The sequence below is a fragment of the Amblyraja radiata genome, chromosome 9, assembly GCF_010909765.2.
Source record: "Amblyraja radiata isolate CabotCenter1 chromosome 9, sAmbRad1.1.pri, whole genome shotgun sequence".
Classification (NCBI taxonomy): domain Eukaryota; kingdom Metazoa; phylum Chordata; class Chondrichthyes; order Rajiformes; family Rajidae; genus Amblyraja; species Amblyraja radiata.
In genome coordinates, this window is record NC_045964.1 from 55,504,653 (window position 1) to 55,531,973 (window position 27,321).

General features: G+C 49.9%; 1 protein-coding gene and 1 long non-coding RNA gene across 3 annotated transcripts; one reads left to right on the forward strand and one right to left on the reverse strand.

Annotated features, from left to right (window-relative positions):
• Window positions 1–168: 168 nt before the first annotated feature.
• Window positions 169–27,118, reverse strand: LOC116977153. The gene is made up of 3 exons (XR_004413131.1): window positions 27,015–27,118; window positions 265–280; window positions 169–180 (listed from the first exon to the last, which is right to left on the reverse strand). It is a non-coding gene; the product is annotated as an uncharacterized LOC116977153 (long non-coding RNA).
• ppp1r36 (protein phosphatase 1 regulatory subunit 36) lies at window positions 3,889–23,548 on the forward strand. 2 transcript variants are annotated; one of them, XM_033027513.1, is made up of 11 exons: window positions 3,889–3,998; window positions 5,560–5,624; window positions 8,157–8,243; window positions 8,928–9,061; window positions 9,186–9,255; window positions 11,618–11,716; window positions 13,751–13,876; window positions 16,923–16,965; window positions 20,098–20,264; window positions 22,093–22,287; window positions 23,164–23,548. In XM_033027513.1, the coding sequence occupies exons 1-11, from the start codon at window positions 3,972–3,974 to the stop codon at window positions 23,420–23,422; spliced, it is 1,272 nt and encodes a 423-aa protein (XP_032883404.1). In that variant the 5' UTR covers window positions 3,889–3,971; the 3' UTR covers window positions 23,423–23,548. The 2 variants fall into 2 exon arrangements, with proteins under 2 accessions (XP_032883404.1, XP_032883405.1); XM_033027514.1 differs by lacking the exon at window positions 22,093–22,287.
• Window positions 27,119–27,321: the final 203 nt, after the last annotated feature.

The following is a 27,321-nucleotide window of genomic DNA, read 5'->3' on the forward strand; positions in this document are numbered from 1 at the left end:
CAAATTAGGAGACCAAAATTGCATAAAAGACTCCAGGTGCGGTCTCACCAGGGCCCTGTACAACTGCAGTAGGACCTCCTTGCTCCTAAACTCAAATACTCTCGCAATGACGGCCAACGGCTTTTTTCACTGCCTGCTGTACCAGCATTTTCAGTGACTGATGTACAAGCACACCCAGGTCTCGTTGCACCTCCCCTTCTAATCTGACACCATTCAGATAATAATCTGCCTTGCTGTGCTTGCCACCAAAGTGGATAACCTCACATTTATCCACATTGTACTGCATCTGCCATTCATAACGCGGCAGCTATATAAACGTTGGCTTCTATTTAGTACTTTCCATGCAAAAACAGTTAATAGTGGGGAGGGGAAACTCTATTTATTGGACGAGCAGGAATCACCCGTTCTTATTGGAAGAAGGATTGTAATCTCTCTGTTCTGGGAAAGGAGGATGAGCTACACAGCTTCATTGGGCTTGTGTGGAAGAAGTAACCATTGCTATATATGACCTTCTAACATTTGACCTGCCATAATGTAACAACTCACAATATTTCGGGCTTAACTTCATCTGCCATTTCCCTGCCCATATCTGCAACTGCTCTGAAGCACAGTGGCACAGCGGTAGAGTTGCTGCCTCAGATCGCCAGAGACCCAGATCCCGACCTAAGAAGCTGTCTGTGAGGTGTTTGCACATCCTCCCTGTGACCGCATGGGTTTTCTCCAAGTGCTCTGATTTCTCTCTCACATCAATTCGATGACGTGCGGGTGTATAGGTTATTTGGCCTCTGTAAATTGTCCCAAGTGTGTAGGACTCCCTGGTCAATTCTTCCCTTCCCACCCGCACCACCCCCTCCACGGGCACTTTCCCTTGCAACCGCAGGAGCTGCTACACTTGTCGCTTTACCTCCCCCCTCGACTCCATTCAAGGACCCAAACAGTTGTTCCAGGTGCGACAGAGGTTCACCTGCACCTCCTCCAACCTCATCTATTGCATCCGCTGCTCTAGATGTCAGCTGATCTACATCGGTCAGACCAAGCGCTTGGTCTGACCGATTCGCCGAACACCTCCGCTCAGTCCGCATTAACCAACCTGATCTCCCGGTGGCTCAGCACTTCAACTCCCCCTCCCATTCCAAATCCGACCTTTCTGTCCTGGGCCTCCTCCATGGCCAGAGTGAGCACCACCGTAAATTGGAGGAGCAGCACCTCATATTCCGCTTGGGCAGTCTGCACCCCAGCGGCTTGAACATTGACTTCTCCAATTTCCGGTAGCCCTTGCTATCTCCTCCCCTTCTCAGCTCTCCCTCAGCCCTCTGGCTCTTCCTCTTCCTTTCTTCTTCCCGCCCCACCTCCCCCACCCTACATCAGTCTGAAGAAGGGTTTCGGCCGGAAACATTGCCTATTTCCTTCGCTCCATAGATGCTGCCTCACCCGCAGAGTTTCTCCAGCACTTTTGTCTACCTGTAGGATAGAACTAGTGTACTGGTCGGCATGGACCTGTTTCCACGCTGTATCTCTAAACTAAATTAAACAAAAATAGCCTTAAAGACAAACAGTCTCTTCAGTGTCAAAGGAATGAGGAGCTGATGACTTTTTCTTACCTCTGGAGTTCAGGGACTCAACACTGCCATCTCTGGTCACTCTACTATAAGGCAATCTCCATAAATCCCATTTACAATGACACCATTCACTGACAAAGGTAATGACTTCCATAACTTCTTACGTTCACCATTTAACCAGCTTTACTACTTTCCTCTGAAATTGCAACTATCAGTCTTGATCTTGGCTAGTGATTTTATTGAACATACTGTCAAAGTGTTCTTGTCCAACTTTGGTGACCAGTGCAGTCATAGTGGATGGGACAGGCCCTTTTGACCCACAACGTCTCTGCAGTACATGATGCCAAGTAGGGCCTGTCCCACTTTCACGACCTCTGCCGAGTTTGCCCTTGACTCATACTCGCAGCATGGTCGTCTCGAGGTCGTAGGTAGGTCGTGATGCTAGTCGTAGGTACTCGTGGCATCAAGTAGGTCGGGCGTTTTTCTAGCCTGATGAAAAATGTCCACGAGTAAAAGAGGTCGTGAATTAGGTCGTGAAAGTGGGACAGGCCCTTAACAAGTTGCACATGATCCATATCCCTCTGTATCATAGAGTCACACAACATTGAAACAGGCCCTTCAACCCAACTCATCCATGTCAATCAAGATGCCCCATCTAAGCTTGTCTCATTTGCCACACGAGTTTGGCCTATATTCCTTTAGACTTAAGAGATACAGTGTGGAAACAAACAGGCCCTTTGGCGGACCGAGTCCATACCGACCAGCAAAAGTCCCTTACACTAGCACTATCCTGCACATTAGGGACAATTTACAATTTTACCCGAACCAATTAACCTACAAACCTGTACACCTTTGGAGTGTTGAAGGAAACCAGAGCACCCGAAGAAAACCCACGCACTCACAGGGAGAAGGTAAAAACTCTGTACGGACAGCGCGGGAAGTCAGGATAAAACCCGGGTCTCTGGTGCTGTAAGGAGCAACCCTACCTCGCACCATATTGTTGCCCACTCCTGTAAATAGGAATACTTTATTGACACATGTGACTAGGCACAGTAAGATTCTTTGCTTGCATACACAATGTATACAAACAGCGGCCACCTACAAAGGTACAAAGCACGCCGCCATGTATCTATATCTAAATGCCTCTTAAACATAATTATTGTACCTGCCCCAGATAGGCAGCAGAGTCCAGCCACCCACACTCTAATTGGCCCGCACATCTTTAAACTTTGCCCCTCTCACCCTAACATCTAGTCTGAAGAAGGGCCTCGACCCGAAACGTCGCCTATTTCCTTCGCCCCACAGATGCTGTCTCACCCGCTGAGTTTCTCCAGCATTTTTGTCCAGTTTAATAATTATTTATTCTACATTTTCCTTGATCCACATTCCCTTTGCCCTGATTTCACACCTTCACACTTCCTTATCTATGTATCTCTCCCCCGCCCTCTTGACGTCAGTCTGAAGCAGAGTCTCGACCTGAAGCGTCACCCATTCCTTCTCTCCACAGATGCTGCCTGTCCCGCTGAGTTACTCCAGCATTGTGTACCTATCTCTAGTCTTTGTCATTTCCTTCCCTTCACCAGATTCCCGTATACTTAGCGATCACGGTAAAGTGTACTATTCTGTGTGACATCTTTAAAACGTTCAATTAAAAGTGTGTTTGAGTATAAATAGAGTAAATCGGTTGGCGAGGCGCCACTGAGCATGCTGGATTAACGGAGTTTAGTTTAGAGATACAGCCCTTCGGCCCACCGGGTCCCCGCATATTAACCTGAAGAAGGGTCTCAACCCGAAACGTCGCCCATTCCTTCTCTCCAGAGATGCTGCCTCACCCGCTGAGTTACTCCAGCATTTTGTGTCTACCTTCGATTTCAGCCAGCGTATGCAGTTCTTTCCCACACACTTCAATGAGTTATCGGACTTCCATTGGCTCCTCTGGCCGCGAATGTATGCGTAAGAAGGAACTGCAGATGCTGGTTTAAACCGAAGATAGACACAAAATGCTGGAGTAACTCATCTGGTTAGAGAAGGAATGGGTGACGTTTCGGGTCGAAACTCTTCTTCAGACTTTGTGTCTTCTGCCTAACTTGGTGTCTATATATTGTTTAAGAAGGAACTGCAGATGCTGGCTGAGTTTCTCCAGCACTTCTGTCTATCTTTGGTGTCTATATACTTGGCTTCACTGGCCACTCTAGTACCAATGTAGCACTTCGTGTAGATACTTGCTTCTCATTGGCCTCTCTCGGCCAATGTAACACTTTGATGGGGATACTTGCTTCTCATTGGCCTCTCTCGGCCAATGTAACGCTCCATGCCGTTGCCGGCCTCCCATTGGCGTCGGTGGCCGCGGTGGGGTCGGCGCCGTTGCCGGGAGACGGGACGCTGGCGACGGACTGACCCGAACTGCCGGCGATGGACGCCCGCCTCAGCCTGGAGCAGGTGAGATGCCGGCGGCGACGGCGAGGAAACACCGGGGTCCGGGCTGCCCGAGTTGGCGTCCGCGGCTCCCGGACTCTGGTGCAGTTCAACTGTAAAGAATCACCGAGTCACACAGCAAGGAAACAGGCCCTTCGGCCCAACTGGCCCACACCGACCAACGTGCCCCATCTACACGAGTCCCACCTTGCCTGCGTTTGGTCCATATCCCTCTAAACCTTTCCTATCCACGTACCTAACATGTATCTTAAACGTTCCGATAGTTCCTGCCTGAACTACCTCTTGTGAAAGCTCTTTCCATACACCGACCAGACCACAGTTACCCCTCAGGTATCTATTAAATCGTGTGTGTGTCCCTCCCCCCCCCCCCCCCCTCACCTTAAACCTATGACCTCTTGAGTTCTTGAATTCCCTACTCTGGCCAATAGACTCTGTGCGTCTACCCAAGTGCAAGAAGATTTACAAGGATGTTGCCAGGGCTCGAGAGCCTGAACTACAGAGGTTGGTCAGGCTGGGACTTTATAACTTGGAGTGCAGGAGGCTGAGGGGTGATCTTATAGAGGTGTACAAAATGACAGATGGGGTGAATGCATGGAAAAATACATTGAGTGCTGGAGTAACTCAGCATCTCTGTAGAACATGGATAGGTGACGTTTCATATCTGGGCTGTGTCTTTTATCCAGAGTAGGGGGATCAAGAGGACAGAGGTTCAAGGTGAGAGGGAAAAGATTTAATAGGAATCTGAAGGGCAACTTTTCACACAGAGAGTGGTCGGTATATGGAACGAGCTGTTGAGGCAGGTCGTATAACCTGCATTTACCTTGGACAGATGATTGGAAAGGAATGATTTGGAGGGTTGAAGTTTTCATGAGCGTCTTGGTCGACATGGATGAGTTGGGCCGAAGGGCCTGTTTCCATGCTGTATTACGCTTTAACTATCCAATTATGGCTCAATCTGGATCATATGTATTTCATAAGATCACCCCCACACACTATTTGCTACAGAAAGTTACGATACAACTCTATGGAACTTCATTTAGGCGACATTTGGAGTATTGTGTGCAGTTCTGATCACCCCATTGTAAGAAGCATGAGGAAGCTTTGGAGAAGGTGCAGAAGAAGTTTAAAGGGCTTGTGGAAACTCGGGTATTGTTGAGATAAGAGTGTGTGAATTGGAGTGTTTATACAGCCATTGTGCTGTACAGCACGGAGACGGGCCCTTCAACCCACTTTGTCCATGCTGACCAAGTTGGCATGCTGGGCTCGTACCATTTCCCAACAGGAGGCTGAGAAAACAAGGCCCTGTGAATCAGGTTCTGAATGATTGGAACCCCTGGGACAATCAGCTTGGGGCTCGCCAGAGTTTAATAGCAACAAGACCATGTCTGGTCAGATTGCGACTGCCCACCGCCTATTCCCCCCCCCCCCCCCCCCCCCCCCCCCCCCCCTAACCCCCCACCCACGGTGACCTTTCACCCTTCCCTTTGATCTTTCCTCTCTCCACTCAAACATATTTCACGCGATGTGGCGCCAAGGATTGATTTTGGCATTCCGTGTTCTGCAGCTGTTTGCGGCCATACCAGCGCAGTGGGTATGGAAGGATGATGCCAATAAACTGGAGTTGGTCAGGTAAGCCAGTTAACCCTTTTTTGCCAGACCTCAGGAGTCAAGAGTGTTTAATTGTCATTTGTACCAACAACTGAACAATGAAATTCCTAGAATAACACAGAGTGCTGGAGTAACTCAGTGGGTCAGGCAGCATCTGTGGAGAACATGGATAGGTGACGTTTGACAGAGTGCTGGAGTAACTCAGTGGGTCAGGCAGCATCTCTGGCGAACATGGATAGGTGACGTTTGACAGAGTGCTGGAGTAACTCAGAGGGTCAGGTAGCATCTCTGGAGAATAGAATAGAATGCCTTTTATTGTCATTCAAACAGACAAGGTTTGAACAAAATTTCATTCCTACAGTCAGGACATTACAAAAAAACCCAAGACACACACTTAACACAATTTACACAAACATCCATCACAGTGAATCTCCAACATCTCCTCACTGTGATGGAAGGCAAAAGTCTTATCTCTTCCCTTCAGCCCGAGGCTGAAGACGGCACGGTACTCACGTGAGGGTGGCTGGGACGGTGTTCTGGCGGCGGTGGCCTGAGTCCGGGGTTCGGCCACGGGCCAGCGGCTGCGTCTGCAGGACTGGTGGGCGGCAGCTTCGACTACCCCGGGCCGCGGTGTTTGAGCCGCGGGACTGATTGTAACATCGCCCGGGGGGTATCGCCTCAGCGCAGAGGGAGAAGAGGAGGGAAGAGACTGCAGACCTAAGACTTTTGCCTCCATCACAGTGAGGAGATGCTGGGTGGACTCACTGTGGTGGATGTTAATATGTGTTTATTGTTGTTTTTATTGTATTATATGTATGACTGCTGCAATTTCGTTCAGACTTCGGTCTGAATGACAATAAAGGCATATCTATCTATCTATCTATTGTTCTTCTCCCGCGGTGCAGCAGTCCAACTGCAGCATCGAGGCGACTGGGGCTCACGATATGGTAAGTCTCGCGGCCGTTTAAGCCGCACCAGGCGATGTTAGGCCCCGCTCTGAGTCATTTAAACCCCGCGATTCCGGCGGGAGAAATTGCCGTTGTAGGAGCTTCGAAAAGCGGTCTCCCACCAGGGACCTGCAAGCTCTCAATGTTCCTGTCCATCGGGCCTGCGGCCGGAGCCTCCGAAGCTCCGAAGTCAGGTTGCAACCGCGCGCCACCACAGCTCTCCCCGTTCCGAAGTCGGCAAGCTCTGCGATGGTGAGTCCGCAGAACATGGATACCAACAACTGAACAATGAAATTCCTAGCAGAAAACAGAGTGCTGGAGTAACTCAGTGGGTCAGGCAGCATCTGTGGAGAACATGGATAGGTGACGTTTCACAGAGTGCTGGAGTAACTCAGCGGGTCAGGCAGCATCACTGAAGAACATGGATAGGTGACGTTTCACAGGGTGCTGGAGTAACCCAGCGGGTCAGGCAGCATCTGTGGAGAACATGGATAGGTGACGTTTCACAGAGTGCTGGAGTAACTCAGCGGGTCAGGCAGCATCTGTGAGAACATGGATAGGTGACGTTTCGGGTAGGGCCCCTTCTTCAGGGATTATACTTAGGTTTATTATTGTTGCGTGTACCGTGGTTCACTGAAGAGCTTTCTTTTAGATGCTACCCAAAAAGATCAGATAATACTATACGCAAATACAAGTCAAACTCAAGTACAGTAGGTAGAGCAAAGGGGAAGATACAGAATATAGTTCTCAGCATTGTAGCGCATCAGTTCCAGAGACAAAGTCCAATGTCCACAATGGGGTAATGGGACAGTACCCTAGGTTAGGAGATACAGTGTGGAAACAGACCCTTCAGCCTACCGGGTCTGACCAGGGATCACCCGTATACTAGTTTGATCCTATACACTGGGGACAATTTACAGAAGCCAATTAACCTACAAAGTGCACGTCTATATGTTGTCTACCGTACACCTGTAGAAGTTCAGGAGAGTATTTGTTGACACACCAAATCTCCTCAATCTTCGAAGAGAATAGAGGCTTTGATAGTTTACTTAGAATAACACCCGTACATCACTCCATCACTGTCCATGCATCACTCGCTCTCATCTTTGCTCTGGGATTTTATTTAATTCACATGTTTAATCAATAATGTTCTATTATTAATGTTTAATGTTTTATGTATCATTCCTAACTGTCACTGTATGTCATGTTGTCACTTGCGGGCGGAGCACCAAGGCAAATTCCTTGTATGTGAATACTTGGCCAATAAACTTATTCATTCATTCATTTCTCATCCACTCCCTACACACTAGTGGGCAATTTACAGAGGGCCAATTAACTGACAAACCCGCACGTCCTTGTGGGATGTGGGAGGAAACCGCAGCACCCGGAGAAAACCCGAATGGTCACAGGGAGGACGTACAAACTCAACACAGGCGAGACTGGAGGTCAGGATTGAACCCGGGTCACTGGCGCTGTGAGGCAATGGCTCTACCAGCTGTGCCACCCTGTTCCACAACAGAATCCACAGGGCAATAGAACTGGACACATCCTTTAAAAAATGTTTAAAAAAATTTAAGTTTAACACTTGCGGGTTTTTCCCTTGCAGCTTGCAGCCAACACCAGATGGCAAAGACAAAAAGGCGCTGGCCAGAGTGCGAGCCATCCTGGACCCCATCCATGAAGCTCTGGAGAAGTGAGCAACCTTCCTGAAATCTGTGGCCAGGCCGTACAATTCTGGTCACAACATTACAGCAAGGATGTGCAGGCTTTGGAGACGGTGCAGAGGAGGTTTACCAGAAAGATTGGGGCCTGGATTAGGGGGTAGTAGCTACAGGGAGAGGCTGGACAGACTTGGATTGTTTTCTCTGGAGCGTTGAAGGTTGACGGGAGACCTTGTAGAAGTATATTAAATTATGTCAGGCATAGATGCGGTAGACATTCAGAACTTATTTCCCAGGATGGAAATGTCAAAGACTCGAGGGTATAGTTTTACGGTGAGGGGGGTCAAAGTTTAAAGGAGATGTGCGGGACAATTGTTTTACAGAGGGTGGTGGGAGCTTGGAACGTGCTGCCAGGGGTGGTGGTGAAGGCAGATGCGATAGTGGTGTTTAAGAAGTTTTTAGACAGGCACATGGATATGGAGGGGTATGGATCACGTGCAGGCAGAGGGGATTAATTTACTTTAGCATCATGTTCGGCACGGACATTGTGGGCCGAAGGACCTGTTCCTGTGCGGGGGTGGGGTGAGGGAGTGCCATACTGTGGGGGGGGGGGGGGGGGCGAGGGTAAGGTCAGTTGGGGTGAGGAGGTTACAATGGGAGGATGTTTTTCTCGCTGTGAAAGGCAAAAGGTTAACAGAATTCTGCCTCACAAACAGATCGAAGTACGGAGTTTCCAGGCGGGCTTACGTGAGCATGGCCAAAGTGGTTGCGCAGCCCCTGTCCAACCTACAGGACCAGCAGAAGCAAGAAGAACATCTGTGCCGCTGTGTCACCCTCAACGACATCAAATGTGAGCCTGCCGGTGGAATAGAACGTAGAACCAAGTGCTGGAGTAACTCAGCGGTGAACCTCCTCCTGAACCTATTTTCTATGTTTCTATGTTTCTAATGGTGTTGCTGTTTTTCCCCTGACAGATGCTGCTCTCCTCTTGCTGGGCGAGAAAGATCCCGTCGGCACCCGGAAACGATTTCGGCCGATGTTGAGGTCAGAGCCTCCCTGGCGCTTCCTACCGCTACCCCGTGCCATTGCCCAGAGCTGGGATCAGGGCCAGTCTCCATCTCAAAGAGAGACACAAAAAGATGGAGTAACTCAGCGGGACGGGCAGCATCTCTGGAGAGAAGAAATGGGTGACGTTTCGGGTCAGACTAATCAGTCTGAAGAAGGGTCTCGACCCGAAACGTCACCCATTCCTTCTCTCCAGAGATGCTGCCCGTCCCGCTGAGTTACTCCAGTTTTATTGTGTCCATCTTCGATTTAAACCAGCATCTGCAGTTCCTTCCTGCCCACCAGTTTCAGTCTCAGTCTCTACTCCAGAGCCGCCGTATACACCTTAGACACATTATATACATCTGATACACTGCAGCCTCCTTTCAGACTGCAAGGAATTGCATTGTGGACGCAGCCCAGACCATCACACAGACAAACCTCCCTTCCATTGACTCCATCTACACTTCACGCTGCCTCGGTAAGGCCAGCAATATAATCAAGGACCAGTCTCATAGAAACATAGAAAATAGGTGCAGGAGGAGGCCATTTGGCCCTTCGAGCCAGCACCGCCATTCATTGTGATCATGGCTGATCGTCCCCTATCAATAACCCGTGCCTGCCTTCTCCCCATATCCCTTGACTCCACTAGCCCTTAGAGCTCTATCTAACTCTCTTAAATCCATCCAGTGACTTGGCCTCCACTGCCCTCTGTGGCAGGGTCTAACCCCGGTCACTCCCTCTTCTCCCTTCTCCCCTCTCCCATCGGGCAAGAGGTACAGAAGTGTGAAAAAGCCCACCTCCAGATTCAGGAACAGTTTCTTCCCAGCTGTTATCAGGCAACTGAACCATCCTACCACCAACTAGAGAGCAGTCCTGAACTACTATCTACCTCATTGGTGACCCTCGGACGATCTGTGATCGGACTTTACTGGCTTTATCTTGCACTAAACGTTATTCCCTCTATTCTGTGTCTGTACTCTGTGAATGGCTTCAGTGTATTGTCTTCCTGCTGTCTGTTTAGTACGCAACAAAAGCTTTTTACTGTATCCCGGTACACATGACAATAAACTAAATAAACAAAACAGGGCCTGCTGTGAAGGTTAGCAAGACCCAGTTCTGGGACAGAAGAGCAACCATGTCACGAGACCTGGCAGAAGTAAATAAAATTATGAGAGGCATAGATAGGGTAGACAGTCAGAACCTTTTTCCCCAGGGACTAGAGGGCATAGCTTTAGGGTGAGACGGACAAAGTTTAAAGCAGATGTGCGGGGCAAGATTTGTAGAGTGGTTGAAAAAGGGTCCCAACCCGAAACGTCACCTACCCTTTTCCTCCAGAGATGCAGAGAAAGACCTTCAGGTTCTTCTTAAATCTTTTCTTCAGACCCTTCTTCAGACTGCCTGACCTGAATCATTTCCTATCCATGTTCTCCTGAGATGCTGCCTGACCCGCTGAGTTACTCCAGCACTCTGTGAAACGTCACCTATCCATGTTCTCCACAGATGCTGCCTGACCCGCTGAGTTACTCCAGCACTCTGTTTTCTGCTCAAGGTTCCAGCATCTGCAGTTCTTTGTGTCTCTCCTTCCCATTCCCTGCTCTGGTGGTGAGACTTTGACCGGCCTCCCAGCTTCTGAGTTTTAGTTTAGATTAGTTTAGAGATGCAGCGCGGAAACAGGCCCTTCGGCCCAGCGAGTCCGTGATGACCAGCGATCCCCGCACATTAACACCATCCTCCACACACGAGGGACAATTTACATTTATACTGAGCCAATTAACCTACAAACCTGTACGTCTTTGGAGTGTGGGAGGAAACCGGAGATCCCGGAGAAAACCCACGCAGGTCACGGGGAGAACGTGCAAACTCCGTACAGACTTATCTCTCCGTCGCCATCGGGAAGAAGGTACAGGAGCCTGAAATCTGGAACATCCAGGTTCAGGAACAGCTTCTTCCTCACAGCCATCAGGCTATTAAACACGACATCAAACAAACTCTGAACTATAACAGCCTATTATTACTTTTGCACTTTATATGTTTATTTATTGTGTATATATGTGGTCTATGGTATATAGACACACTGAACTTTTATCTCCTGTTCTGTACTATGTTTGCATATTCTGTTGTGCTGCAGCAAGCAAGAATTTCATTGTCCTATCTGGGACACATGACAATAAAATTCTCGTGACTCTTGACTCTCTTAGACAGCACCCATGGTCAGGATCGAACCTGGGTCTCTGGCGCGGTGAGGCAGCAACTCCTCCGCTGCGCCACCGTGCCGACCCTCGTGCTTGCCAAGACATTGTAAAGTTTGGTTCGCAGCATCCGCTGGCTCCTTCTCAAGGCGTTCCCTTTGGTTTTCCAGGAAGCAACAGCTGGATGACTTCCTCATGGCTCTGATCAGATACTTCTCCATCTTGCTCCCCAACGTGGGATCCGAATCCAAGGCGGCAGATTTTGTGACGTAAGTGCCCTCTCCCCCCACGCGTCGTGCAACCAGGTCCCTGGGGAGGATCAACGACAGGCAGCAAAGCCAGAGTCAAGTGTGGTAGTCCTTACCCCAATGAGCGCAGGAGGCTGAGGGGTGATCTTATAGAGGTGTCTAAAATCATGAGGGGAATGGATGGTCGGGAGCCAAGAGTCAAGAATGTTCATAAGGTCATAAGGTCATAAGCTATTGGAGCAGAATTAGGCCATTCGGCCTATCGAGTCTACTCTGCCATTCAATCATGGTTGATCTAACTCTCCCTCCAAACCCCATTCTCCTGCCTTCTGACACCCGGACTAATCAAGAATCTATCTATCTCTGCTTTAAAAATATCCACTGACTTGGCCTCCACAGCCTTTTTTTAAATTATCAGCCATGATGGAATGGTGGAGTAGACTCATAAGTTCTTGTCATAGGAGCAGAATTAGGCCATTCGGCCCATCGAGTCTACTCAGCCATTCAATAATGGCTGATCTATCTCTCCCTCTTTCTCCTGCCTTCTCTCCTTAACCTTTGACACCCGTACTAATCAAGATTTCTGCTTTAAAAATACCCAGGACTTTGCCTCCACTGCCGTCTCGAGGGGCCGAATGGCCTAATTCTGCTCCCGTGACCAATGAATGGGTCACAATGGATGGCAGAGGCATCACTGAGAGAATGGCCTTGCACTGTGGGCTAGCATCCAGTCTAGCTTAGTTTAGAGATACAGCACGGAAACAGGCCCTTCGGCCCACCGAGTCCGCACTGACCAGCGATCCCCACACATTAACACGATCCTACACACACCAGATGGGGCAATTAACATTTATACTAAACCAATTAACCTGCAAACCTGTACGTCTTTGGAATGTGGGAGGAAACCGAAGATCTCGAAGCAAGCCCACGCGGTCACGGTGAGAACGTACAAACTCCGCACAGACAGCACCCGTAGTCGGGATCGAACTGAATTGAATACTTTATTGTCACATGTGACAAGTCACAGTGAAATTCTTTGCTTGCGAACCCAAGGTTTGGGTATAGTCGCCCAGAAAGGGGGCTGACAAAGTTACGTTCACCCACTGTGGCAGATCCCCCTCTGAACTAACCCCCCCACACGCTGGGTGTCCATTGTTCCTTCCCTCAGCAGCGGCGTCCTCACTCCACGTGTCCGTCATCGTCCATCGGTCGGCGCCATCATCGACCGCTGCATCGACCATTCCACTCACTAACGCTGCCGGGTCCTCTCCGGATGCCTCCGTAGCGCCGACCCAGCGGCCAACCGTGGGCAATAGACAATAGACAATAGGTGCAGGAGTAGGCCATTCGGCCCTTCGAGCCAGCACCGCCATTCAATGTGATCATGGCTGATCATCCCCAATCAGTACCCCGTTCCTGCCTTGTCCCCATATCCCCTGACTCCACTATCTTTAAGAGCCCTATCTAGCTCTCTCTTGAAAGCATCCAGAGAACCGGCCTCCACCGCCCTCTGAGGCAGAGAATTCCACAGACTCACAACTCTCTGTGTGAAAAGGTGTTTCCTCGTCTCCGTTCTAAATGGCTTACCCCTTATTCTTAAACTGTGGCCCCTGGTTCTGGACTCCCCCAACATTGGGAACATGTTTCCTGCCTCCAGCGTGTCCAAACCCTTAAAAATCTTATATGTTTCAATAAGATTGCCTCTCATCCTTCTAAACTCCAGAATATACAAGCCCAGCTGCTCCATTCTTTCAGCATAATGCAGTCCCGCCATCCCGGGAGTTAACTTTGTAAACCGTCTACCCAGAGCCCAGCCATGGGCACTGCCGTCCCGTGATGCCCAGGCTGTGAGGCTCCCACCTCGGCTGCTTGGCGGCATGTCCAGAAAGCATCGCTGGGTCTCTGGCTCTGTAAGGTCGGAGCTCTGCCGCTGTGCCACTTTGATGGGGCCCATGGGTCTGTTTTCGCAATGTATCTCCAAAAACCAAAGCTAAAACACCTGCGGCGGTCGATCTCGCCCTGCTGACCCCCGCGCTGTTCACGGTTTCCCCGCAGAAACGTGGAGAAGGTGGAGAAAGATGTGTGCCAGTGCAAGATCGCACAGAAGCAGCTGGCTCACACCTACGCCACTCTGCTGCTGGGTCTGGGAATGATGGAGCTACACCACATGGCCTGTGGCAAGTGAGTACCACTCCACGCCTCTCCCCATCCCCCATCCCCTCTCCCATCCCCTCTCCCCCCCCCTCTCCTTCTCCTCCTCCTCCCCCTCTCCCCATCCCCTCCTCCCCCTCTCTCCCCCCCCTCCCCCTCCCCCCTTCTCCCCACTCCCCATCCCCCTCTCCCCCTCTCCCCCTCTCCCCACTCCCCCCTCTCTCCCCTCCCCCTCTCCCTCACCGCCTCTCCCCCTCCCCCTCTCCCCGTCCTCCTCTTCCCCCCTATTCCCCCCCCTCCCCCGTCGCCCTATCCAGAGGACCAAGTGTTTTCTTGTCATGTGTCCCACACATACAAACAGTGACATTCTTACTTGCAGCAGTACAACACAATATGTAAACATAGTCCACTGTAAACAATATAAACAGTCTCACCCCAGTCACTCCCTCTTCTCCCCTCTCCCATCAGGCAAGAGGTACAGAAGTGTGAAAACACACACACACACACCTCCAGATTCAGGCACAGTTTCTTCCCAGCTGTTTTCAGGCAACTGAACCATCCTATGACCAACTAGCGAGCGGTCCTGACCACCCATCTACCTCATTGGTGACCCTCGGACCATCTTTAATCGGACTTTGCTAAATGTGCAGGAAGGAAATGCAGATGTTGGTTTAAATCGGAGATAGACACAAAACGCTGGAGTAACTCAGCGGGCCAGGCAGCATCTCTGGAGGAAGAAACGGAGGGCTTTAAGACCTTCCTGATGAGGAAAGGATGTGTAGGCGAGGCAGAGGTTCTCCATTTCTTCCTCAACCACAGAACCAGCCAATTTCCGTCTACTAACACTCTTCCGCCTAGCAGAGCTGGTCCTCACCCTTAACAACTTCTCCTTCGACCTCTCTCACTTCCTCCAAGGCGTAGCTATGGGCACTCGCATGGGCCCCAGCTATGCCTGCCTCTTTGTAGGGTACGTCGAAAAATCACTGTTCCAGGCGTACACTGGCCCTATCCCCGAACTCTACCTCTGCTACATTGACGACTGCATTGGTGCTACCTCCTGCGCCCATGCAGAACTCACTGACTTCATCCACTTCACCACTAATTTCCATCCTGCACTCAAATTCACCTAAACCATTTCCGACATCTCCCTACCGTTTCTTGATCTCACTATCTCCATCACAGGAGACAGACTACCCACTGACATCTATTATAAACCCACTGACTCCCATAGCTATCTAGACTACACTTCTTCCCACCCTGCTTCCTATAAAGACTCTATCCCTAACTCCCAATTCCTCCGTCTACGCCGCATCTGCGCCCAAGATGAGGTGTTCCATACTGGGGCATTGGAGATGTCCTCATTCTTTAGGGAGTGTTATCCAGTCAGTCCCCTCTTCCATTATAGATGAGGCTCTCACTAGGGTCTCCTCAATATCCTGCAGCTCCACTCTTGTTCCCCCTCCCCCCATTCGTAACAAGGGCAGAGTCACCCTTTGTCCTCACCTTCCACCCCATCAACCGTCGCATACAACAGATAATCCTCCATCATTTTCGCCACCACCAACGTGATCCCGCTACTGGCCACATCTTCCCATTTCCACCCCTTTCTGCTTTCCGCAGACCGTTCCCTCCGCAACTCCCTGGTCAACTTGTCTCTTCCCACCCAAACCACTCCCTCCCCAGGTACTTTACCCTGCAACCTGTCCTTTACCTCCCCCCTCGATTCCATCCAAGGACCCCGACAGTCTTTTCAGGTGCGGCAGAGGTTCACTTGCACCTCCTCCAACCTCATCTACTGTATCCGCTGTTCCAGGTGTGGACTCGGCGAGATCAAGCGCAGGCTCAGCGATCGTTTCGCTGAACACCTCCGCTCTAAACCTACCTGATCTCTCGGTTGCTAAACACTGTAACTCCCCCTCCCATTCCCGCACTGACCCTTCTGTCCTGGGCCTCCTCCATTGTCAGATTGAGGCCCAGCGAGGAACAGCACCTCATATTTCGCTTGGGCAGCTTACACCCCAGCGGTATGAACATTGACCTCTCTAACTTCAAGTAGCCCTTGCTTTCCCTCTCTCTCCATCCCCTCCCCCTTCCAAGTTCTCCCACTGGTCTCACTGTCTCTGACTACATTTTATCTCTGTTTGCTTTGTTGTTAACTTCTCCTAACTAACCATGATCTATTCCTCAAGTTCTTTGATCTCCATTCCCTTTGTCCAATTTTCATACCTTACACCTCTGCATCTTACCTTACACTATGTATCTCCCTCCCGCCCATGACATCAGGCTGACGAAGGGTCTCGACCCGACATGTCACCCATTCCTTCTCTCCAGAGATGCTGCCTGTCCCGCTGAGTTACTCCAGCTGTTTTTGCTTAATCGGACTTTACTGGACTTTATCTTGCACTAAACGTTATTCCCTTTATCCTGTATCTGTACACTGAGGACGGCTCGATTGTAATCATGTGTAGTCTTTCAGCTGTTTAAGAAGGAACTGCAGATGCTGGAAAAATCGAAGGTAGACAAAAATGCTGGAGAAACTCAGCGGGTGAGGCAGCATCTATGGAGCGAAGGAATAGGTGACGTTTGGGGCGAGGCCCTTCTTCAGACTGATATGGGGGTGGGGAGTGTTCCTTTCTCCTTCCTTTCTCCCACCCTCCCCCCCACCAGCCACATCAGTCTGAAGAAGGGTCTCGACCCGAAACGTTACCTATTCCTTCGCCTTATAGTCTTTCAGCTGACTGGATAGCATGCAACAAAAAAGCTTTTCACTGCACCTCGGTACATGTGACAATCTAAACTGAACTAAATTAAACTAAAATAAAATAAAATAAAATAAAATGAAATACAATAAAATACATTAAAATAAACTAAACTAAACTAAACTAAATCTAGCATTCCTACATTCTTGTATTTATGTATGATGATGTCGTTGTGAAGTAAGAGTTTCACTGGAGTGGAACCAGAATAGGAATGTCACTGTACCTCGGTACAGGTGATTATGAAGCTTCAGTGCAGCGTTGATTTGGACCTTGCTACGTTGCACGGTTGTGAAGTAACATCTTTGTTGCATTGGCAGGTCGCTGGGTTCAGCCACTCGTAAGGACCGGCTGCTGTTTGAGGTGAGTCCGTTCTACAGAGATTCCGCAGTGAGCCTTGACTCCTCTGCGGCTGTTCAATGTGATCAGAGCACAGAACAGTATAGCACAGGAACAGGCCCTTCGGCCCACTATGTCCGTGCTGAACATGATACCAAGTTAAACTAATCACCTCTGTCTGCATGTAATCCACATCCCTCCATTCCCTGCATATCCAACACCACTTAAACACCACTATCGTATCTGTCTCCACCACCACCCCTGGCAGCGCGTTCCAGGCACCCACCACCCTCTGTGTAAAAAACTTGCCCCGCACATCTCCTTTAAACTTTTCCCCTCTCACCTTAAAGCTGTGCCCTCTAGTCCTTGACATTTCCACTCTGGGAAAAAGGTTCTGACTGTCTACCCTATCTATGCCTCCCATAATCTTCTACACTTCTATCAGATTTTCCCTCAACCTCCGACGCTCCGGAGAAAATCACGAGGTTAATTCCCGGAATGGCGGGACTGTCATATGCTGAAAGAATGGAGCGGCTGGGCTTGTACACTCTGGAGTTTAGAAGGATGAGAGGATATCTTATTGAAACATACAAAATTATTAAGGGTTTGGACACGCTAGAGGCAGGAAACATATTCCCGATGTTGGAGGAATCCAGAACTAGGGGACACAGTTTAAGAATAAGGAGTAAGCCATTTAGAACGGAGACGAGGAAACACTTTTTCTCAGAGAGTTGTGAGTCTGTGGAATTCTCTGCCTCAGAGGGCGGTGGAGGCCGGTTCTCTGGATACTTTCAAGAGAGAGTTGGATGAAGCTCTTAAAGATAGCGGAGTCAGGGGATATGGGGAGAAGGCAGAAATGGGGTACTGAATCGGGATGATCAGCCATGATCACATTGAATGGTGGTACTGGCTCAAAGGGCTGAATGGCCTACTCCTGCACCTATTGTCTATTGTCTGTTGATAAAATGCTTTCTATGGTGCTCCTGAAGTGATGTGAAGCTGCCCACTTGGTGTGGTGGACTTGGAACCCTTCTTCCTGGATCACTGGTCCTGCAAATGTCTATTGTGGGCACTAAGTCCCTGCACCCTCCTGCCCAAGTGTGTTAATCATTGTAAATTTTCTTCCCATTCTCACACCAACCTTATGTCCTGGGCCTCCTCCACTGCCTGTCCTGGGCCTCCTCCACTGTTTGTCCTGGGCCTCCTCCCATGCCTGTCCTGGGCCTCCTCCACTGCCTGTCCTGGGCCTCCTCCACTGCCTGTCCTGGGCCTCCTCCACTGTTTGTCCTGGGCCTCCTCCACTGCCTGTCCTGGGCCTCCTCCACTGCCTGTCCTGGGCCTCCTCCACTGCCTGTCCCGGGCCTCCTCCACTGCCTGTCCTGGGCCTCCTCCACTGCCTGTCCTGGGCCTCCTCCAGTGCCTGTCCTGGGCCTCCTCCACTGCCTGTCCTGGGCCTCCTCCACTGCCTGTCCTGGGCCTCCTCCACTGCCTGTCCTGGGCCTCCTCCACTGCCTGTCCCGGGCCTCCTCCATTGCCAATTGACACCACACACAAATTGAAGAACGGCACCTCGCATTCCGCTTGGGCAGCTCATGAGGGGGGACCTCATTGAATCTTACGGAATAGTGAAAGGCTCGGATAGAGTGGATGTGGAGAGGATGTTTCCTCTAGTGGGAGAGTCCAGGACTAGAGGTCACAGCCTCAGAATAAAAGGACGTTCCTTTCAGAAGATGAGGAGAAATTTATTTAGTCAGAGCGTGGTGAATCTGTGGAATTCACAGAAGGCTGTGGAGGCCAAGTCAGTGGATAATATTAAGGCAGAGATAGACAGATTCTTGATTAGTACGGGTGTCAGAGGTTATGGGGAGAAGGCAGGAGAATGGGGAGAGATAGATCAGCCATGATTGAATGGCAGAGTAGACTTGATGGGTTGAATGGCCTAATTCTGCTCCTACAACTTATGAACACCAATTTTTGGTAACACTATTTTTCTTTTCCCTCATTTTCCTCCCCCCACATTCCAATAAATACGCATTTCTCCCACTATCCTACCCCTCCTTTCCTCTCCCCCTCCACCTACATTCCTCCTGATAATTCACCCATTCTCACTTCTCTGTCTCTGACACACTCTTGTCTCCTTTTTATTGCTGGCCATTGTGTCCCCAGCTACCAATCACACCCCCATCCCCACCTGTAATCACCTATCACTATCCGACACAAGACCTGAAATTTACAGGACCTGAACTGAAACGTCACCTATCCATGTTCTCCACAGATGCTGCCTGACCCGTTGAGTTACTCCAGCACTCTGTGAAACGTCACCTATCCATGTTCTCCACAGATGCTGCCTGACCCGCTGAGTTATGTTCATAAGTCATAGGAGCAGAATTAGGCCATTCGGCCCATCAAGCCTACTCTGCCATTCAATCATGGCTGATCTATCTCTCCCTCTCAACCCCATTCCCCGGCCTTCTTCCCATAACCTTTGACGTCATTGCTAATCAAGAATCTGTCAATGTCCGCCTTAAAAATACCCACTGACGTGGGCTCCACAGCCGTCAGTGGCAATGAGTTCCACAGATTCACCACCCTCTGGCAAAGGAAATTCCTCCTCATGTCGGCTGTAAAGATGTGTATTTTTATTCTGTTCCTCGGGCACTTAGTGTTGTACGCAAGGAGCGAGTCTTTCTGCGGTTGCCAGGGCCTCTGTGCTGACACTGAGCCGTCCTCTCGTCCTCTCATCTTTTAGAAGGATGAGAGGGTATCTCATTGAAACATATAAGATTGTTAAGGGTTTGGACACGCTAGAGGCAGGAAATATGTTCCCGATGTTGGGGGAGTCCAGAACCAGGGGCCACAGTTTAAGAATAAGAATTTAGAACGGAGACGAGGAAACACTTTTTCTCACAGAGAGTGGTGAGTCTGTGGAATTCTCTGCCTCAGAGGGCGGTGGAGGCAGGTTCTCTGGATGCTTTCAAGAGAGAGCTAGATAGGGCTCTTAAAGATAGTCAGGGAATATGGGGAGAAGGCAGGAACGGGGTACTGATTGGGGATGATCAGCCATGATCACATTGAATGGCGGTGCTGGCTCGAAGGGCCGAATGGCCTACTCCTGCACCTATTGTCTATTGTCTATTGTCTCTCTCATGCCCGCAGTGCCTGTACGCCTACAGTGTGCACGTGGTCTGGGTCACCTACGGAAGGAAGAACCTGGAGGTGATCCGGGCCGAGGTGGGACGTCTCCTGCGATCCGAAGCCTTCAACCCTGCCCAGTACATGAAGGAGAAGGACCAGGGTGGGCAGAAGCCTCAGAGCGAGCACAGGTAACACCACTGCCACTAAGGGGGCTGAGAGTCGGTACCCCGGCACGGCGGGTACAGCTGCTGCCTTACAGCTCCAGGGACCCGGGTTCCATCCCGACCTCGGGTGCTGCCTGTACGGAGTTTGTACCTTCTCCCCGTGACCTGCCTGGGTTTTCTCCGGGTGCTCTGGTTTCCTGCCACATCCCAAAGACGTGCGGGTCTGCACTTTAATCAGCTTCTGTAAAGTTTAGTTTAGTTTATTGTCACGTGTACCGAGGTACAGTGAAAAGCATCTTTAAAGTGTGTCTGGTGCGTAGGATGGAGCTGGTGTAAGGGTGATTGATGGATAGCACGGGCTCGGGGAGCCGAAGGGTCTCTTTCCCTGCTGTTTCTGTAAATAACTAAAATTAAAGTCATAGTCTTACAGTTGGAAACAGGCCCTTCGGCCCAACTTGCCCGATGGAGACTAGTCCCACCTGCCTGCATCTGGCCCATATCCCTCTAAACCTTTCTTATCCATGTACCTGTCCAAATGGGGATGGGAGATTGCAACCTTCATGTGGTTCGCCCTGTTTCAACGAATGCAATCAACCCGGCGTGCACAATCAAATAAGATACTGGAAATGGAAATAAGGCAATTAGATATTGAGAATGCGGCTGATAAAACACAATAAAATTGCTGCACATATATAAGTTAAACCAAATATATTCAGACCAAGTCATAAAACTTTATCAACGTACTAAACAATTATATTTTGAATTCGGTGACAAACCACAAAAACTATTAACTCGTCAACTTCGAAAACTGGATTGGGAAAAAACAATTTACAAAATGACATCAGATATGGGAGAAATACTAACATTGCCCAAGGATATCAATGACAGATTTCTACAATATTATCAAACACTTTACTCACCCAAAACGATAGAACGTTCTGCAAGAATGGAATTATTTTTACAGAAATGTAATCTTACAGGTTTAGATCTGAAAAAGAGGGAATTATTAGGTGCTGAAATAACAGTAAAAGATATCGAAGAGTCTATTAGATCATTAAAAAACGGAAAGGCCGCAGGCCCTGATGGCCTAAGCTCTGAATTTTATAAGAAATTTAATGATCTGACTCCTCCACGTCTACAGACATTGCATAATTACGCTTTTACTCAACAGAAACTGCCTGAAACTATAAACGAATCAACAATAACACTTATACCAAAAACGGATAAGGACCTTGAGGACCCAGGTTCATATAGAGCAATTGCTCTCTTAAACACTGATCAGAAAATATTCACTAAAATTCTAGCCCATAGATTAAGTTTAGTGATTCATAAATTAATACACCCTGATCAAACAGGATTTATTCCAAAACGTTACTCTTTCCTCTTAGAACGGAGACGAGGAAACACTTTTCCTCACAGAGAGTGGTGAGTCTGTGCAATTATCTGCCTCAGAGGGCGGTGGAGGCTGGTTCTCTGGATGCTTTCAAGAGAGAGCTAGATAGTGGAGTCAGGGGATATGGGGAGAAGGCAGGAATGGGGTACTGATTGGGGATGATCAGCCATGATCACATTGAATGGCGGTGCTGGCTCGAAGGGCCGAATGGCCTACTCCTGCACCTATTGTCTATTGTCTTAAACTTTATTTCCTTATCATGTAATTTATACACTGTAAACAGCTCGATCGTAATCACGCATTGTCTTTCCTCTGTCTGGTCAGCCCGCAACAAAAGCTTTCACACTGTACCTCGGTACACGTGACAATAAACTAAAGCCAAACTAAAAGATAGGGGCAGGGGTTGGTCTCACAGTGTGGGTGGCCGACGGACTGACTCTTCTCTCTCCCCGACCCCAGGAGACAGCAGGCCAAGCGTCCAGCCATCAGCTCCATCGTGCACCAGCGATCACCGGTGCTGATGACCGAGCTGCAGACGGCCAGGGACAAGTCTGACTACCTCTTCAGGCAGCACGGTGTGAAGCTGGACCTGGGCGCCCCTCAACAGCGAGAGAAGGCCTTTGGCCTGCAAGCACAACCCAACAAACCCCCTCCGTGAGTTGGCTCACCTACGACGAGCCTTTGTCGGCACTGGGCCTGTACTCGCTGGAGTTTAGAAAGATGAGGTGGGGGGGGGGGGGAACTCAGTGAAACTTACCCAACAGTGAAAGGCTTGGATAGAGCGGATGTGGTGAGTAAGGCTGTGAGCAGTTTTGGGCACCGTATCTGAGGAAGGATGTGCTGGCTCTGGAGAGGGTCCAGAGGAGATTTACAAGAATAATCCCAGGAATGAGTGGATTAACATATGATGAGCGTTTGTCGGCACTGGGCCTGTACTCGCTGGAGTTTAGAAGGATGAGGGGGTGACCTCATTGAAACGTACAGAATAGTGAAAGGTTTGGATAGAGTGGATGCGGAAAGTATGTTTCCACTAGTGGGAGAGTCTGGGACTATCGGTCAGAATTAAAGGACGTTCTTTTAGGAAGGAGATGAGGAGGAATTTCTTTAATCGGAAGGTGATGAATCTGTGGAATTCTTTGCCACAGAAGGCTGTGGAGGCCAAGTCAGTGGATATTTTTAGTGTGGAAATTGACAGATTCTTGATTAGTACGAGTGTCAGGGGTTATGGGGAGAAGGAAGGAGAACAGGGTGCTGTTCACTCACTGGGAGAGGATTCCTCACAGGGTGCTAGTCCCACACAGGGAGACAGGTCGCTCCCCACCCCAGGGTGCCAGTCTCTTCACTGGGACACGGGTGTCTCCCTCCGCCCAGGGACTTGTTCCCCACCCAGTACCCTAGGGTGCTGATTATCACTGAGAGAGAGTGGGGGGTAGAATGACTGGGGGGAGTGGTGAGGGGGATTGGGGGGGTGTTGATTGGGGGTGGTGGAGTGGGTTGCCCACCCTCACCTTGCCTCTGTTCCTTCCACAGGTTGGGCATCCTGGGGGAGCCGCTCAGCAAGTTCCTGCAGGACACGCTGATCCCGTTCGAGGTCCACGCGGAGGGGAGCGCCGGGGAGGGGGCGGAGACGGACACGGAGGAGGGGGACGGGGGAGGGCAAGATGAGGAGCTGAAGAGCGTGCTTTCCCTGGAGGCAACAGCGCGACAGGGGAGTGTCTCCACCCATGCCGTGACCATGTCTCGCACCACCACCGGCGGCACCGACTCACGCCACAGCCTTCTCCGCTAGCCCAGAGCTGGGCATCGCCAACCATCTACAACCCCCTCCCCTCCCCAACATCCTGTCCGTTCAAGACCACCTCCAACCCCCTCTCCTCTCCTGCTCTTCTCTTCTCCTCTCCTCCCTTCTCCTCTCCTCCCCTCTCCTCCCCTCCCCTCTCCTCCCCCCCCCCCCCCCCCCCCCCCCCCCCCCCCCCCCCCCCCCCCTCTCCTCCCCCCCCCCCCCCCCCCCCCCCCCCCCCCCCCCTCCCCCCTCCTCCCCTCTCCTCTCCTCCCCTCCCCTCTCCTCCCCTCTCCTCTCCTCTCCTCTCCTCCCTTCAAAATAAACCTCACTGTGTGACCTGTTAGTCTGACTGTATCGATTTTCTGCTCCCTCACCATCAGTTGTGGTCACTCTTGTATGGGATGGATGGCATAAAGCTGGAAAGAGTGCTATGTTCGTCCAATGTATGGGCGGTTACGGTAGCGCAGCGGTAGAGTTGCTGCCTTACCAGCGCCGGAGACCCGGGGTTCCATCAGACTGCGGCTGCTGTCTGTACGGAGTTTGCACGTTCTCCCCGTGACCGTGTGGGTTTCCTCCGGGTGCTTCGGTTTCCTCCCACACTACAAAGACGTGCAGGTTTGTAGGTTAATTGGCTTTCTATAAATATAAATTGTCCCTATTGTGTGTAGGGTAGTGTTAATATACGGCTCGGTGTGCTTTATCCCTCAGCTAAACTATACTAAAGTTTAGATTCTTATTATTGTCACGTGTACCGAGGTACAGTGAAAAGCTTTTTTGTCACATGCTAACCAGTGTAGAGTCGAGTCAAGAGTGTCTTATTGTCACTCGTAAACATGTTTAAGAAGGAACTGCAGATGCTGGAAAATGGAAGGTAGACATAAATGCTGGAGAAATTCAGCGGGTGAGGCAGCATTTATGGGTTTCGACCTGAAACGTTGCCTATTTCCTTCGCTCCATAGATGCCTCACCCGCTGAGTTTCTCCAGCATTTTTGTCTACACTGGTAAACATAGTCAGTGGAAAGACTATACATGATTACAATCAAGCCACCCACAGTGTACTGATACGGGCAGCACAGTGGCGCAGCGTTAGAGTTGCTGCCTTACAGCGCTAGGGTTTGATCCTGACTATGGGTGCTGTCTGTACGGAGTTTGCACGTTCACCCTGTGACTGCGTGGGCTTTCTCCAAGATCTCCGGTTTCCTCCCACACTCCAATGAATTACAGATTGTAAGCTTCTGTGAATTGTGCTTAAGTGTATAGGATGGTGCTCGTGTGCGGGGTTATTGATGGTTGGCATGGACTCAGTGGGCTGAAGGGCCTGTCTGTATCCACGCTGTATCCCTAGGGTCTAAAGTAAACCATCAGGCTATTGAAAACGATTACCTATTATACTTCGAACTATGAATTGGAGACATTTCCGGTCGAGACCCTCCTCGGGTCTTCTGAAGAAGGGTCTCGACCTGAAACGTCGCCCATTCCTTCTCTCTAGGAATGCTGCCTGTCCCGCTGAGTTACTCCAGTATTTTGATTGTCTGGATTGCTCTGGGAATTTAGGGATTTTTTCCCCCCACACTATATTGGGTTTATTTATTTATTAATTAAAAAAATTAATTTGTTTTGTTTATTTTATTATCTATTGCGTTTGTGTTTACAAAGCTGCTGCTGCTGCTGCTGCTGCTGCTGCTGCTGCTGCTGCTGCTGCTGCTGCTGCTGCTGCTGCTGCTGCTGCTGCTGCTGCTGCTGCTGCTGCTGCTGCTGCTGCTGCTGCTGCTGCTGCTGCTGCTGCTGCTGCTGCTGCTGCTGCTGCTGCTGCTGCTGCTGCTGCTGCTGCTGCTGCTGCTGCTGCTGCTGCTGCTGCTGCTGCTGCTGCTGCTGCTGCTGCTGCTGCTGCTGCTGCTAACTTTATTCTGTTTCGGTACAGAAGACAATGAAACAATATTGACTCTTAGCCAACTCTGGAAGGCCAAGTTAAGTTGAATCAAGTTGGGTTCATTGTCATCTACACACGTATGGCAGCATCACAGACACATAGACTCACAACACACAGAACATAATTTATACATGAATTATATACAAGAGTCAAGAGTGTTTTATTGTCATATTTCCCAAATAGGACAATGAAATTCTTACTTGTTGCAGCACAACAGAATATGTAATACATAACGGCAGAAAAAATGTTCAGTGTGTATATGAATGAATGAATGAATAAGTTTATTGGCCAAGTAGTCACATACAAGGAATTTGCCGTGGTGCTCCGCCCACAAGTGACAACATGACATACAGTGACAGTTAAGAATGAAACATATAACATTAAACATTAACACTAAAACATTATCGATTAAACATGTGAATTAAATAAAATACCAGAGCAAAAGGAGGCTACAGATTTTTGGTTATTGAGTAGAGCTGTTTTTATGTCTGGCTGTGGCAGCTTAGACTGTCCGGAGTTGCCTTCCAGAGGGAAGTGATTCAAAGAGTTTGTGGCCAGGGTGAGAGGGGTCAGAGATGATCTTACCAGCTCGCTTCCTGACCCTTGCAGTGTACAGTTCGTCAATGGAGGGAAGATTGCAGCCAATAACCTTCTTAGCTGATCGGACGATTCGCTGCAGCCTCCAGGTGTCGTGTTTGGTGGCTGAGCCAAACCAGACCATGGTGGAGAAGGTGAGGACAGACTCTACGATGGCCGTATAGAATTGGACCATCATTGCCTGTGGCGGATTGTGCTTTCTCAGCTGCCGCAGGAAGTACATTCTCTGTTGTGCCTTTTTGACTGTGGAGTCGATGGTAGCCCCCCACTTAAGGTTCTTGGAGATAATGGTTCCCAGGAACTTAAAAGACCCCACAGATGTGACTGTGGTGTTGTTGATGGTGAGTGGGGAGCTCTCCTAAAGTCTACTATCATTTCCACTGTCTTAAGTGCATTGAGCCCCAGGTTGTTGCGATGGCACCAGGACGCCAGCTGTGACACTTCCTGTCTGTAGGCAGATTCCTCCCCATCCTGGATCAGTCCAATCAGGGTTGTGTCGTCCGCAAACTTGAGAAGCTTGACAGAGGTGTCTGTGGAGGTGCAGTCGTTGGTGTAGAGGGAGCAGAGGAGAGGAGAGAGTATGCCGCCTTGCGGTGCTCCTATGCTGAGGGTTAGCGGGTCCGAGGTGCTTTCCCAGCCTCACATGCTGCTCCCTGTCTGTCAGGAAGCTGGTGATCCATCGACAGAGGGGTTCAGGCACAGTCAACTCGGAAAGCTTGGAGTGTAGTAGCTCTGGCACAATGGTGTTGAATGCCGAGCTAAAATCAACAAACAAAATCCTCGCATAGGTCCCCTGGCGGTCAAGATGCTGGAGGATGAAGTGCAGGCCCAGGTTGACTGCGTCACCCACAGATCTATTGGCCTGATATGCAAACTGCAGAGGGTCCAGCTGGGGGTTCGTGATATTTTTCAGCTTAAGGTCCTTTATCATGCTGGAACATGCTGAGCTCTGCCGCTTGTAGTTGCTAGATACGAACCTTGCTGCTCTGTTTTGTATGGCCCGGATCGTATTGATGTTCCCTTGAGTGAAAGGATTCCACACGGAGCAGCAATATTCAACATGTGGACACACAAGGCTTTTATATGCTTGGATCTTAACTTCTTTGGGTGCATTTTGCAGATTGTGACGTAGAAAGCTGATAACACTGCTGGCTTTGGCTGTTGCCCCTTCCACATGCCCCTTCCACATGCCTGTTCCACTGTTCAACTGAGTACAGGTCCACCACCGATTTTCCCGCACCCTTGGTTCCAGAGCATTTCTGGATTATCTGTTTTTTTCCGGAACAACAGAGATTCCGGCCTCCGAGAGCAGTCCAACGGTACTGCAATGTTCCGCCTTGGCCACCGGTGTGGCGGGATACCATCCTGGAATAGCCC